The following is a 16699-nucleotide window of genomic DNA, read 5'->3' as shown; positions in this document are numbered from 1 at the left end:
ACTTAACTTTGTTGTTATTTTTCTTACCAATCCGAAAACGAATCCCCATCGTAGTACACCAATACACATGGAAATGCCTTGAATTGTGTTTTCGTAAAATATTGAAGGCATCAAAATTACATTTTGAAATTCTAGAATGAATTTGCAAGGCATTTCTCTGATATTCTCGTGTATCTATGAGTAGTAGCTTAGGGAGTTTATTTTGAGAGTGGAAGATGGCGGAAGGTTCGGTTATTGCTGGTGGCACAAGGAGGGAGAACAACGATGACGGTGGTTTGTCCATGCTTGATGTTTTAGAAGAAGACCAAGAACTGGAAGAGGAAGCAAATGCAGTTCTTGGTGGCAGCGATGAGAAGTATTGTACTTATGGCCAAGTAAGTGTTTAAATGTACTGCACCTGGAGTACACCACCTGATGACGAGCTCCAATTGTAGTGTTGTTTTGGTTTACAATGCTTTTTATTAGCATAATGGAACTGATAAGGTTCAGTAGTAATATAGGCATGGCAAAGTGCCTGTCTGTGTGTGTGTGTGTGTGTGTGTGTGTGTGTGTGTGTGTGTGTGCAAACAACTTAAAAAAAAAAAACGCCGGACCGATTGCCATGATATTTGGTTGGTGTATTAGCTTGGGTGTCTAGTTGGAAAATTGTTCAAATCAAATGATCTTACCACCGGTAAGTGATTTGAGTCAAAAGATGTGATTTTTGGTCAAAAACCTTAAAGTCAAATATTACAATCTTTACAATCTTTATTACTTAACGACATGCTGTGGAAAGCATGGTATAGTAAACACAATACAATACAAAAAATACACATTACTTGTCTGCTGAGGATATCTTTCGAGATGTATCTAAAAGGAATTTGATTATTTGGCAAAAGGAAGTTTATCATCTGAACTGAGAATATACAAAACTTTCTCTTGACTGTTAATTTTTTTAAAGTATTAAAATAAGCATATTTCAAAGATATCGGAAAAAAATAAAACACTCTCATTTTCGTGTTGTGGGCAGTGAATAATATAATGATATTCATCTTCAACCATTGAAGGGCAATTCTTGTAAAATCTTTCATTGGCAGGAATTTTCGGCATACACCTTCTTCCCAACTCTATTTGTAAATGAAAATCAGAGACTCTAAATTTCGTAATTAATCTACGACACGTGGGATTCTTAATCTTGATTGGGTAGTTTTCTAGTTTGAATACAGATTTAAAAGTTCTATGAGTTCTAAGTTTGTTTTTATCACTACTATTTCTTCTAACATCATTAAATAAATCATTAAAGCAAGATTTACAAAAGTCTTTGCATAGATTGTCCTGAATTGTATTAAGGGTAGAGTTAAAATTACAAATACACATCCAAATATTGCTCTCACTATATTTATCAAGCATATCTGTTATATAGTTTCCCCAATTTGAATAACGTATGGAAGATAAGTATGCTGACTTTAATAAACAATCATCACTCATAACTAATCTATGCCAATACTTCAACATATGCTTAATAACAACAAAATTAACAGGAAAACACCCCAATTCCCCTATAATACCATTAATTGGAGCTCTCTTAGAAACACCCAATAAAAATCTAGAGTAACTAATCTCATCAAGAAAATTCTTCGTTTGATTTATTTCGCAACCCCAGACTTCGCAACCATAAGTCATGATAGGAACTATTAAACGATCAAAAAGATCTAAAGCTACATGTATATCAACTGAGATACATCCATCAGAAGATACGAGTCTACGTAAACTGAAAAGAGCTTTCATGGACTTTAACTTCAAGTTACAGAAATTTCTTTTAAACTTACCATTAGCAGAAATTATAGTACCCAAGTAGCAATATTCCTTAACATTATCAATTGAAATTCTATTTAAATGAAAACAAACACTTTTAATCAAACGGTTGCTCTTATTGAAAACAATGACTTTAGTTTTCTTGATGTGTACATTTAATTTCCATTTTGAACAAAAGTTGTGTAACTTATCCAAACAGTGTTGTAAATCATTGGTAGATTCTGACAATAACAAAATATCATCAGCATAAAGAAGGCAATTTAGAGAAAGAGAGTTAAACTTAACTGGTAAATCCTCATTGGAATCAAAGATACAAGGTAAACCATTTAAATAAATATTAATTAAAGTTGGACTTAAATTACAGCCTTGCTTGATGCTTACCAAAGAACTAAAAAATTTTGTGAGACCAGCATTTGTTTTTACACAATACTCAACATTATCATACATAGATTTAATCAAATCATAAAATTTACCATTTACCCCATAATTCCTCAGTTTCCAAAATAGACCATTACGCCAAATACTATCAAATTCTTTGCAAAAGTCAACAAAACAGCTGTAAAGATACTTATTACAATTACTTGACTTGGTAGTAGAGTACACATATTTCTCAATTGCTGATTTAAGTACAAAAATATTATTAGATGTTCTCCTCTTGGTCCTGAAACCTGACTGGAAAGTAGTGTAAATTTTGTTATCATCTAAAAAATTAACAAGTCTACCATTTAAGACTGAGGTGAAAAGTTTTGCTAAGCAACTATTTATAGAAATGCCTCTATAATTTGAAGGATCACATTTAACACCAGGCTTAAAATTAGGCACAAGAATGGCATTCTTCCATTGACTAGGAAAAGTACCTGAAGAGAGAATAGCATATCCCATCAGTGATATGCAAATTAGGGCTAAAAATGTGTATTTTTGGTCAAAAATCTTTAATTCCAAAACTGCTGAGCAGATTGGATTGAAATTTAATGGGGATGCATCTTGGGGGTGTATAGATGAAGAAATATTAAGCATATTATGATCTCATCAGTGATATGCAAATTAGGTGTAAACATGTTCATTTTTGGTGAAAAACTTGTATTTCAAAAAGTACTTGGTCAATGAGACTGAAACTTGGTAAGATGTTTCTAAAAAAATAATTAAAAAAAAAAAGAAAAGAAAAAAAAAAAAAGAAGATGTTTCTGGAAGTGTTATTCTACAGATTTTCATCAAAATTGGTCCTACATGTAGCAACATTACCTGTTGTTTGTGTCTAGTAAGTATTTTTCTAAATGTTTGTTCACTTCACCCTTGTCATGTTGGTTAGCTTCTGAAGCTTTGGCTTTCTTTCCTGGTATCTCCTTTGTCTTATTCTAGCAGTCTCTCTATCTCTCTCTTTTTGTTTTTCAGTTCTTTTTTGTCTTGCCTGATATTTTCTTAGAGCTTCTAAGCTTTTATGTTTTTCCCACTTTTCAGTGTCATTTTTTTATTTTAAGACACAAGTCAGCCTCTGTTGTCCATCATTTTCATACAATACAATAGTCAGGGCATGTCTTTTGAAAGTGGCAGGAGAGCTAAAAATCACTCTCCTGAAACCATCCAGGCGAGTGGTAGGCGAGTGATTTAATACCTCTCCTGAAAATAGTCAGGCGAGTGAAGAAAAAAAATTTCATTTTAATTTCTATTTGTATTTTGGGCCAGTTGGCTCCGAAGAAATAAAATTTAAAATTTTTTTTTTTTAAATGTATGCAAAAATATATTTATAAGTAACAGTTCGTTTGGTTATTTGTACAACAATTATTATTGCAACAATTTTGTTAAGTCTGTGCACATCAAAATCTTGAACAAATATTAAGTTTTTTGTTATGACTACAAGTAGTACAATAGAAAACTTGGTTTTTAATTTCAAATTCTAACTGGTCTTGTTTTCTTAGAACGTTTTTATAAAAACATCCTACCTGAATATCTCCTCCGGAACAATTTATAGTCGCTACAAAGTACATGTTTTGGAGGGCATTGAAGAAACCACCACTTCTATTTCGCTTAAAATGCAGCTCAATAATTTGACTAATTTGTAACCGTTCACTTGATCCGAGACAATAAAACACGTAACCCCACGACCGGTGTCGCCGACTAAAGTAGCGAGATCCGTTCACGTCTGAGCAGCAGACCTACTTTGTTTTAGAAATCACGACAAGGCGAAAATTCGAGCAAATATTTTATATGTTACAGCAGTCGATAAAGTCATGGAGGTAAAACAGACGTGGTCGGCAGTTGAATAGATCATCGGACAAAAACAATGAAACTGCGTGTTGGAGATTATGAAATAAAAACCCGGGAATTTCTCTGAAAACTGCACGAGAATAATAAGATAAGATGGGGAAAATATCGACAGATTATTTTTATTTTTATTTTGTAAAATAATCGATCTTATAATATTTTATTGTCATTCTTTCTTCAATGCCCTCCAAAACATCGCCAAGCTATTGTCAGAACTCTGGGCATGTACTTTGTGTAGCGACTATAAATCGCAGTTGTTGTTCATGTTCTGGAGGAGACATTCACGTAGGATGGTCTCCAAAACCACGTTCTAACAAAACTAGGCCGATCGGAATTTAAAACTAAACTCATCGATGGATTGCTGAAAACGAGAACTCCAAACAGTCATCGTATCAATCGTAATTGCTCAATTTGCAATGATTCGAAAGTTGAAATCTCCCTGCATACTGAGCTGATCAATATTCATGATATGCCATGACATCATGCATGTCCCGCTTCGAATACGTCACTATTTTTCCCATATAAGGGTAGTACAATGCAAATTTCAGATACATATATAGGTCATGAATGTCAGCGCTGACTTCAGCTGGAGATCGACGATTATGAACACGGAAGTGTTCCAAGCTCCCACCACGTAATTTTACCGAATAAATGTTGATTTTTATGGTAACCACATATTGAAAAATGATATAAAATAACACCAGGCTGTTGTACAGGTTGGTTGGGGCCCACGCGAGTGGAAAATCGCTCTCGTGGATTTTAATTTGCGCGAGCGGTAGGCGAGCGGAGAGTATCTATATTTTGAGTCGATACATGTACATTTTGTATCTTGGTGGTAAAAAAACAAACTCGAAAACTACTTGGCAGATGGGCCTGAAATTTGGTGCGAATGTTCTTAGGGGCATGTTAATTTAGATTTGTTCTTTACATGATGATGCCGTTAGTGATATGCAAATTAGGGCTAAAATGTCTCTTTTTGGTCAAAAGTCTTTAAGGATGAGATGCAGGTTCGTTGGTGAATTTTGGCCTTTTTTTTACTCATTATGAAGCTTCATTGTAAGTTCCATCATTTGGTTAAAAGATTTTTTGAAAATCGTTTATTTTTCCATTAATAAATTTGAAATGAAAAAAAATGACATGAACTCTAATGTGATGTTTGTTTTATAATATGGTTTCATTCGTGTATGTTTATGTACAAGGATTTACATCCGTAAAGAAGATTGACAGGTACGTTGATTACAGAAGAGTGTCTTTACATATGCAAATGAGACATAGCTAGTAGGTGTCTATGCAATGACTGACGTGACATGATCTCTCAGCTGTGTTGTTGTACAAGGCCAATCAAACTCGGTAAATTTGGATATAACCAATAACAAGTAAAAAATACCTCCTTGCATGTAAATCGCCAATTTCAACCCGGACTTATGCACGTTGATTTTGACCCCGGATTTTGACCAGTGCATCAGCTAAAACTTTACACAGGGTTCGCACGGTCCTGGAAAACCCTGGAATTTCAAACCCTCCCTTGAAAACCCTGGAAAATGCGCCCTACCCCTGGAAAACCCTGGAAAATGATCATGATCAATCGATCGATTAATATTGACGATTGTCATGTTTGCTCGAGCCACCCATTCATATGGTTCTGAATCTCGTAAATGTGAAATGGCGAAAATATTTCCAAAAGTCTTTCGCCACGGTGGTGAATCAAAATTCACGCCGATTGAACCCAGACAGTCAAACGATCGGTACACGAGACACTTTGCCCCACAGACCGTGCCTATGCGTAGTTGAATGGGGGGGGGGGGGGGGGCAGTGTTTGTTTCGATCTTACGTTATATTGCTACTCCATCTCCCAGTTGTCATTTCAGGGACATGATATTGCATTAACAGTCCCGGCCGGGGGTAACAGTAGGTCTGCTAACAAAATTATCGTAACATTGTAGCGAGTATCAAAGCATCATCAACCACGATTAGAAATTGTTACAAGTTCTGCACACGAGTCGACATACTACAAGCTCAGGCATGGCAATACTAGTATGGGGGCCCGTTCTGGTCACAATTATGTACTAATATTTATAATAATAAAACTACTGCTGTAATTAATATTATGTATTCCTTGAATTACTTAATGTGTTTTGATTAATTTTATACACCGGTTTTAATTTTATGTAGTCTTGAATTAATTTTATGTATTCCTTGAATTAATTTTATGCATTCCTGGAATTAATTTCTTGTTGTCTAGAATTAATTTATGTATGCCCCGAATTAATTTTATGCATGTGCCGAATTATTTTTATTTATGTCATGAATTATTTTTATGTGCCGAATTATTTTTATATGTATGTGCCAATTATTATTTGTCCTGAATTAATTTTTTGTATGTGCTGAATTAATTTTGTGTATGTCCCGAATTAATTTTGTGTATGTGCTGAATTTATTTTGTGTATGTCACGAATTAATTTTGTGTATGTGCTGAATTAATTTTGTGTATGGTGTCGAATTAATTTTGCCTCTACAATCCTTTGCGCGAGATTTCTTATTCAAAATGGCGGCCCGCAGCTCGCAGTCGGTGGTGCTCAGCGGGTACGCGGGTTGTCATTCGAGAAAGGAATCAAGGAGGATTCTGCCAATTTTTGCTCAGTTGTTCGAGTTTTTCTGTCTCTCCTGAGTTTAGGATCGACAGACGATCTAGAATAAATTTAGTGTCCGGGGTCAAACGAACAACCGGGTATTTATTACTGTAGCCCTATGCATATATGATAACGAACATCCACGACCGAAATCTGGTCGTACGACCGTTCGTGTGTGTAGCGTAGGCATTGAAAACAGTGGTTCATTTTGGGCCGCAGATGTGGATGATAATCCAACGGGACTACCTTCCCATATTATACAAGTAGCACTGCTAAGTTTACATCAATCTTTGACTTAATATTTGAGAATTAAATAAACCAGCAAATGAACAGATACTCATGGGGGTATACTAGATATGTTTATTTTCTATACCCATCACACAGGCATTTGTTTCCCGAGTTATGGCTCAGAATATTTCTATCAGAATACAATAAAATGACGATAATATCGTTAATATTGACGTATTAAACCAACACTATATGAAAGGGGTAAAATTACACATGTTTCTGTGATCGCGCAGTTTCACTAAATGCGAAGGAAGTGTCTTCCGGCTTGCGCTATCACAGAAACAATTTTACCCCTCATATTCAGTTGGCTAAATACGTCAATAATATCGATATTATTGCCATTTTATTGTATTCTGATAGAAACGTTCTAATACATATCTCGGGAAACAAGTACCTTGTGCTCAAATACCAGTACGAGCACAAGCACGGGCTGTACTATGTACAGTTGACCCAGACATAACAACGAGGTCATGATGAAATGATCGAGAACCTGACAGTGTCCCGGCCCCATCGTCACCTTAAAAACTGAAAGTGGTGAAGTAGTTCTCAGAGAAATGAAAGGCCACTCGCCCGTGGCTAGTATACTGCATTGAAAAACTTTATTGAACATTAACATGGTAAAAACAAATAAAAGTTTCATTTTGCAGTGGCCACCACATTTTACTACACATCTATTACTTTAACCATACTTTAACCATGGTTTTAACAACTACACATCCACCTCCAGCAACCTTCAAAAATAGTACCAGCAGACAAGCATCTGTTGACATTATTAACAGTTCCTTATCAGTAGATTTTAATCCCTTAAAATATTTGAGTTTGATTAATCTCTTGATAACAATGTGAGGAAGTGAGGTCCAACTTTTTAAAAGGGCTGTTCCGTCATGAGAAAAAAAACATATCTAGTATACCCCCATGAGTATATGTTTATTTGCTGGTTTATTTAATTATTTTGTTTGTCCCTATACTTGTCGTTCGTTCATTTGTTCATTTGTCATTTATTTGATAGTTTATTTATTTATTTGTTTGTTTTGTTTGTCACACGGTTCCTGGGTCCCCTGTGATGCAACTTGGACCACAGTCGCTTGTAAACTGGTATTCCTTTCCTAAATGGTTTTATTCTTGTCTATGACGGTCCTAATACAGAACAATGACATTATTATAGGGATTGGCGATATTCTTATAAAATCGGTACGACGGTAGCGATGTCATACCCCTACATACATATACATACAACACTGTGTTGTAATAATGCATGTGGGGGGGGGGGGGGTATGACATCGCTACCGATTTTATAAGAATTTAGTTTTTAATTTATTTTTCTGGATATGTCTGAATTACACTGACGAATGCTGCGACTCAATCTTACACGATCAATGCACCAGCTTGACGAAACTGCTACTTAGGGGGTATGACAGAGGTTTCTCCGTTAATCTTAGCGTACACGTGCAAACGTGGTTTTGAAACCAACATCTTGCATAGTGTCGATTGTCTTTAAAATGTTTTGTGACATATTATGGGAACTGTTGTTAATTTTTTTCTCGTCCACATCAGACAATTAGATGTCATTCAAAAAATATACTTTTAATAGTGTCAACACCCCTGGAAAATGGCCAAAATCAATATGAATACCCCTGGAAAACTGACGAAAAACCCCTGGAAAGTCCTGGAATTTTGTTTTGCTTTAAGTGTACGAACCCTGTTTACAGTACAGCCTACAGCCTTGTACCCGACAGCGATGTATTTTGGATAACGGTTTTCAAGTATCATGCATGTAAAAAACATACAAATCTCGAATATCTAACAGTATTGCAGGCTAATTGTTTTAGCCGATTGAAAAATTTGATGTTTACATTAATAAAACGATTTAATCAACACAGTTGGAGCATCGAAAATGAACCACACTACAGTTGTATCTTCGAGATTTGAGAGTTCACGTCAGATGCGTGACATTGCATCGGCTATTTCCGGGTGTGGCTTTAGACTAGCTTTGAACTTTCATGTTGGTGGATTTTGACAACGTTCTCTTCACATACTATATTATATTATTAGGGTTAAGGTCCTATAAATTGTGGCAACCACACTCTAAGGATCGGGTTATCACGGCTCGATCCTTCGTGAACTTTCGAGACATTGAGTCACATGTACTGTAGTAGTTTAATGTAGCGTTGTTTATTTCTGTGTATGATGACACTATCTAAACATAAACTGCAAGCTGTCAAGAATTTGGCACCGAGCGATCCTCAAGGCTATTAAAATAAATAAATGAGGTTATGTCTACTATGACTCCGAGTATCATAAAACGTCACTGACAGGCTGTCCTAGAGTGGAAGAAAAACTTGACGCGAGTTCGTCAAGTACCATTATTTATACGGTAGTTTTGTAACACTCTTACAATTTGTATAAAATTCCCGATGTTGTACGGTGTCGTGATGTGGAAATTTAATTTCAGGGAAAAGGTTCACTTTTTTATCGTGTGTCTTCAACGAAACACCAACAACAATTGCATAGCAATACCTAATACATGAGCAGGAATGTGGCTTCAAATCAGAACGTAGCCAATATTCGAGTCAAACCACTATACAAATGTAGGTACATGTAATTCTTTTAGTCTGAACCTCAGACCACTTCGTTAGTAGTCTGAGTCTGAACCCATATGGAGAACGGTATGCATAATAATTAAAAGATTATCTAAAGTCTCTCCCCCTTGACGACTAATTAATGAGGCGACACCTTTATTGCGGGAAACAAACACGTGAACTACATGTATCTGTTGACTGTGTATCTTCTCTCACCATGTTCCATGGCCCTCCCAAAATACCACATTTTCTCTGTGTCTGCAGCAAAAAAGCTATACACAACCAAATGGCAATGTTAAACAAAGGGATTACAAGTCACAGGAAATAGCTGTTGAAGTGTCTGCCGAATTTGAGAGGTTTTGTAGAGCTGAAAGGGTCTAATTATGCAAATTTGCCATTTTCTCAGCTCTTTATTTAGTATATGTTATGGAGTTCAAATTTATTTAGCTTGGCATCGGACCGTCCCAGGTGTCTCAAATTTGTAGACACTACTCAGAGACACTACATTTTGTATACCGAAAAAAGGTTCATCCGGATAGTGAAAATTTTGAGGGAATATCGCATCGAGAAGTTTGAAAGACGCTAATTTATGCAAAAAATACAAAAATACAACTTTCAATGATTATTACAAGACATTGAGAGAAAAACTAAGCAAACCCAGGGAACTTTTTTAGTTTATGTACTTAAGTTTCATTTACAGTTGAAAAAATGACTCTATTTGACTGTTTGTTAAAGTTAAATAATTTTAAGTGAAAATCGACAAAAAACGTAGTTTTTGGGTAAAAATCAGTAGTATGCTTGAAAATGTAAAAACTCACCACAGAAACCACAACTTCAAATACATGTATAGACTCAACATAATACCTGAAACACATTGTATTTACATGTATATTGTCTTTATTGTGAAGTATTATGAAGGAAAAGTGAGCCAACGAACCTGAATCTCATCCTTAATTCCAAAACTACTGAGCAGATTAGACTGAATTTGAAATTTGATGAGGATGCATCTTGGGGTGTATAGATGAATAAATAGCAAGCATACATTTTGTATAATGATCTCATAAGTGATATGCAAATTACATTGTAGGTGTCAAAAAACTTAAATCTCAGAAAGAACTTTGTCAATGAGACTAAAACTTCTTTAGATGTTACTAGAAGTGTTATTTTCTGTAAAACATTTTGGCCCTTGCAACACACACACCACACAGCAACAACCAAGTTAAAGGCAGAGTGTTTTGGTCAAAAAACAACATCATCTGGTAGGCAAATGAATAAACATTCAAAAAATGTATGCAAATATCCTTAATGACCAGCAACAGCCAAATGGTGGTGTATTTCACAAAGATACAATGTAACACTAACAGGGATATTTAGACAAGTGAACAAACATTCAAAAAATGTATGCAAATGTACCTAGCAACAAGACCACCCATAGCAACAGCCAAATGATCACGCATATCGCAAATATATAGGTACATGTATTGATAAAGAATTGAATAAGTATGGAAGAAATGTATGTAAATGTGCCTAGCAACAGGACCATGCCCATAGCAACAGTCAAATGATAAGGTATATTGCAAAGATAAGGATATGTATTAATTGACAATTGAATAAACTTTCAAAAAGTGTATGTAAATGTGCCTAGCAAAAAGACCACACTCATTGCAAAAGCCAAATGATCACTTTTATTGCAAAGATAACAACAGGGATTAATAGACAAATAAACAAATATTCAAAAAATGCATTCAAAATATTCAGTCAATTATACAGTTATGCTACAATGCTATTTGCAATATATTTCATACAATCTAAAGGCCCAGTTACACGATGCAACTCATGAAGCAATTCGTCGCATGCGACGAGGCTTGCAACTGCGACGGGAGCGCGTACACGATGCAACTAGTTGCATGGTGAGTCGCAAGAGCTAACTGTTGCACATGCGTAGATATATAAAAGTTACTGGTCATCGAGGTCAAGTCTTCTAGCGGCAGGAATTTGGCAAAAATGCTATGAAATTGCTAATATTTACGAATAAAATGACTGAAAACTTGTTGAGGTATCGATAGTAAAACTCTATTCAATTCGAAGTTCGTTTAGGGCGATGTTGATCTTTCCGATGTCGCTACTTGCATTCAAGTTGGAAATAAAATGATATTCAGCGGAAATCAAGCATTCATAGACATTGTATACTATTTATAAGTGGTAATCGTGGTGATAAATCGAAATGATATAAAAAATACTTGCTGAAATAGAATATTTATACTAAAAACATGGCGGCCATAACATTGAACGTCATTTCACACGTAGATATATGTCAAAGGTTATTACTTGCGACGCGACGAAGTGGTTACACGGTGCAACTCACGAAGCAACTCGAGAAGCAACTTGCGACGCGTCGCAAGGAAACCGACATGTCGGTTTCCTTGCGACGCACCCTGCAACGTCGCAAGACCCTGCGACGAGGCGAGTACACGATGCAATTCGTCGCATGCGACGAATTACATGGTGCGTTGCTAGTCGAGTTGCATCGTGTAACCGGGCCTTAATACAGCACATGACCATGACTGGTGGCACTATATTTCATACAATCTAATACAGCACACGACCATGACTGGTGGCACTATATTTCATACAATCTAATACAGCACACGACCATGACTGGTGGCACTATATTTCATACAATCTAATACATCACACGACCATGACTGGTGGCACTATATTTCATACAATCTGATACAGCACATGACCATGACTGGTGGCACTATATTTCATACAATCTAATACATCACATGCCCATGACTGGTGGCACTATATTTTATACAATCTAATACATCACACGACCATGACTGGTGGCACTATATTTCATACAATCTAATACAGCACACAACCATGACTGGTGGCACTATATTTCATACAATCTAATACAGCACACGAGCATGACTGGTGGCACTATATTTCATACAATCTAATACATCACACGACCATGACTGGTGGCACTATATTTCATACAATCTAATACATCGCACGACCATGGCTGGTGGCACTATATTTCATACAATCTAATACAGCGCACGACCATGGCTGGTGGCACTATATTTCATACAATCTAATACAGCACATGACCATGACTGGTGGCACTATATTTCATACAATTTAATACAGCACACGAGCATGACTGGTGGCACTATATTTCATACAATCTAATACAGCACACGACCATGACTGGTGGCACTATATTTCATACAATCTAATACATCACACGACCATGACTGGTGGCACTATATTTCATACAATCTAATACATCACACGACCATGACTGGTGGCACTATATTTCATACAATCTAATACATCACACGACCATGACTGGTGGCACTATATTTCATACAATCTAATACAGCACACGACCATGACTGGTGGCACTATATTTCATACAATCTAATACATCACACGACCATGACTGGTGGCACTATATTTCATACAATTTAATACAGCACACGACCATGACTGGTGGCACTATATTTCATACAATCTAATACATCACACGACCATGACTGGTGGCGCTATATTTCATACAATCTAATACATCACATGACCATGACTGGTGGCACTATATTTCATACAATCTAATACAGCACACGACCATGACTGGTGGCACTATATTTCATACAATCTAATAAATACAGCACACAACCATGACTGGTGGCACTATATTCATACAATCTAATACAGCACACGACCATGACTGGTGGCACTATATTTTATACAATCTAATACATCACACGACCATGACTGGTGGCACTATATTTCATACAATCTAATACAGCACACGACCATGACTGGTGGCACTATATTTCATACAATCTAATACATCACACGACCATGACTGGTGGCACTATATTTCATACAATCTAATACAGCACATGACCATGACTGGTGGCACTATATTTCATATAATCTAATACAGCACACGAGCATGACTGGTGGCACTATATTTCATACAATCTAATACATCACATGACCATGACTGGTGGCACTATATTTCATACAATCTAATACATCACACGACCATGACTGGTGGCACTATATTTCATACAATCTAATACATCAATCTAATACAGCACACGACCATGACTGGTGGCACTATATTTCATACAATCTAATACAGCACACGAGCATGACTGGTGGCACTATATTTCATACAATCTAATACATCACACGACCATGACTGGTGGCACTATATTTCATACAATCTAATACAGCACACGACCATGACTGGTGGCACTATATTTCATACAATCTAATACATCACACGACCATGACTGGTGGCACTATATTTCATACAATCTAATACATCACACGACCATGACTGGTGGCACTATATTTCATACAATCTAATACATCACACGACCATGACTGGTGGCACTATATTTCATACAATCTAATACATCACACGACCATGACTGGTGGCACTATATTTCATACAATCTAATACATCACACGACCATGACTGGTGGCACTATATTTCATACAATCTAATAAATACAGCACACAACCATGACTGGTGGCACTATATTTCATACAATCTAATACAGCACACGACCATGACTGGTGGCACTATATTTCATACAATCTAATACAGCACACGACCATGACTGGTGGCACTATATTTCATACAATCTAATACAGCACACGACCATGACTGGTGGCACTATATTTCATACAATCTAATACAGCACACGACCATGACTGGTGGCACTATATTTCATACAATCTAATACAGCACACGACCATGACTGGTGGCAATTCTCTGTAAACATTCATTGTGGGGACTGAGTCACCTCTGATGACTACTTGTTCGACATGGACCTTTGACCTAGACTTTGATCTTCAGGTTCAGTTTCTGTAATTCAGCAATTCCCTACATTATCAAAGACACAGTAATATTAATTTGTTTCCACCAATTTCTTTTAAATCATGTCTCCATTCAGTCACATTTGGGGGGGGGGGGTACATGTCTTCTGTGAAGACTTGTTTGATCTGTTGATAATCATTATGATTTGATCTGATGATTAATTTATGTATAACTGGTGTATTGATAGGGTACAGTTGGAAGACAAGCTCTGTATGCATGTACTACATGTATCATAGCAGATATGCAACCTGCTGGTATCTGTCTAGCTTGTAGCTATGACTGTCATGAAGGGCATGACTTGGTGGAAATGTACACAAAGAGGTAAGTGATATGACTTCTAGTGTGTTACAGGGGACTAGGAAGAGAATACGGTGTATGTCGGTGACGGTTATCGAACTTCCGGTAGTTTCGCAGGAAAGTATCGCGAGAGGGCGCACCATATCTGACAAAGTGAGGGCCAGAATTTTCGTCATGGCATCTAATAGTATGGCGATGTATGAAGCTGTCAACAAAATGGGCGTAAAAGAACTCTGTGCATTCATAAAAGAGCAGAAGATTACTTCTTCAAAAACGAGGAAAGCCGGTCTACTAGATATCGCCAAAAATACTGTCAACCTTGGTCTTGAAACACTGGAAAATGATGATTTTCTGAGAGAACGGAAGAGGATACGAATAGTGGATGTCGAAAGATAGAACTAATCGACAGCGGAAACATTGAAAGTTGGATGGAGGACCTTCGAAATATACCTGATGTAGACATGATAAACATCTTTCTTCACCTTACTGGTGTCTGTTGCTGGACAAAAGAACGATTAGAAAATTGCAAATCTGACAACAGCTTCCAGCTAAATGAGGACCGACACATAGACAACGTCAAATGCCACCACATGCCAAATCTCGACCATCTGTGCTTAAAAAGTACTTGTGTAAGGGAAACCAGCCAATCTGAAAAACCTTACGAAGCAGTGATTTTGATGAATTACAATGGAAAAATCATCTCAGGATCGTGTACTTGTGTTGCGTATTTATCTTTCACACCTTTACTCTCATGAAGCATTTCTATCGGTCCTCAACAAACCTAGCAGCTGTCATCAGCATTTATTAGTACGACAGGAAGTTTCCCCCGTCAAATTAAGTGCTAATCGATGCTCGTTCACTTTATTGTGTTTCTGTGACTTATTTGTTCATCAGCAATTTAAAAATGTAATAAAAGTCACCATATTCCACTTCGTTTTATTTTTTTCGATTGCCTATGGTCGAAATGGGACTGTTAAATTGTCCGTATTTCTTGGGGAAATGAAATTAACTTAGCAAATTCCAACACTCTGAATCGTAGACACATTTTATGAATAGTTATTCGTTATTTCTTCTATTATTACAGTAACAATGGTACTTGCAAACACTGTGTTGCAATGCTGTTTAGTTTACACGATTTTACCCATAGAAACAAAGACAGAAACACCAAAGTGTGTACTGATGTTCAGTGTCAATGGGACAAACCAAGGAAACAATCAAAACCAATGCGCATACATGTAGATGATATCGATGTGCGAAAAAAAAGGAAGACCCCCAATGCCACTAAAACCAACGATGGATACATATAAACCCATAACCGAGTTTCCGACAATGACCAAAGATGAACTCAGATTAGCAATATTTAATATGTGCGAGGGTACTAATGGTCTGTATAGAGATTCGTTGGATACATGTACAAGCTTACCAAATGATGTCGAATATGCTAAACCAGCAAAAGTCGCAGAACTCGCAGAAATGTTCAACTCCAGCCAAGATTCAGATTTCATTTCATTTCATTTATGCAACAAAAAATAAGCTGTAAGGACATTGATATTACACAGAAACTTACGTTTTCACAAAAAGAATCTGGTGATTGATTTCAGATATAGGCAGGGGAGGCTTACAGCCAGCAATTTTCATCACATTTGACGTTATCGTGGTAACAAACTTGACAACTACAAAATGTACCTTGTGTCAAAGATTTTATCAGAGGGATCTCAATGTACCCGCAATAAAGTTTGGACATGAATATGAATCTGTCGCAAGGCAGCTATACCATCAGTATTTACAAGATGAGGGGCATAAAGGTGTTAAAATTTACGAGAGTGGCTTAGTCATTTCATCAGACAATTCGTATATTGGGGCGAGTCCCAATGGCATTGTTGATTGCTCATGTTGTGGGAAAGGACTTCTGGAATTAAAATGTAGCTATAAATTTC

The 16699-nt window shown here is 36.5% G+C and overlaps 1 protein-coding gene across 1 annotated transcript in view; it reads left to right on the top strand.

The window, feature by feature from the left end:
* Window positions 1-218: 218 nt before the first annotated feature.
* LOC144453777 (putative E3 ubiquitin-protein ligase UBR7) overlaps window positions 219-16699 on the top strand; it is an 81907-nt gene continuing 65426 nt past the window's right edge. The window contains exons 1-2 of the mRNA XM_078145129.1: window positions 219-374; window positions 14653-14786. Of these exons, the coding sequence (XP_078001255.1) occupies window positions 282-374; window positions 14653-14786 (227 nt within the window). The 5' untranslated portion in view covers window positions 219-281. The remainder of the gene's footprint in view (window positions 375-14652; window positions 14787-16699) is intronic.

Source organism: Glandiceps talaboti, chromosome 2 (genome assembly GCF_964340395.1).
Source record: "Glandiceps talaboti chromosome 2, keGlaTala1.1, whole genome shotgun sequence".
Lineage (NCBI taxonomy): Eukaryota > Metazoa > Hemichordata > Enteropneusta > Spengelidae > Glandiceps > Glandiceps talaboti.
This window is presented reverse-complemented; position numbering and strand designations above follow the sequence as displayed.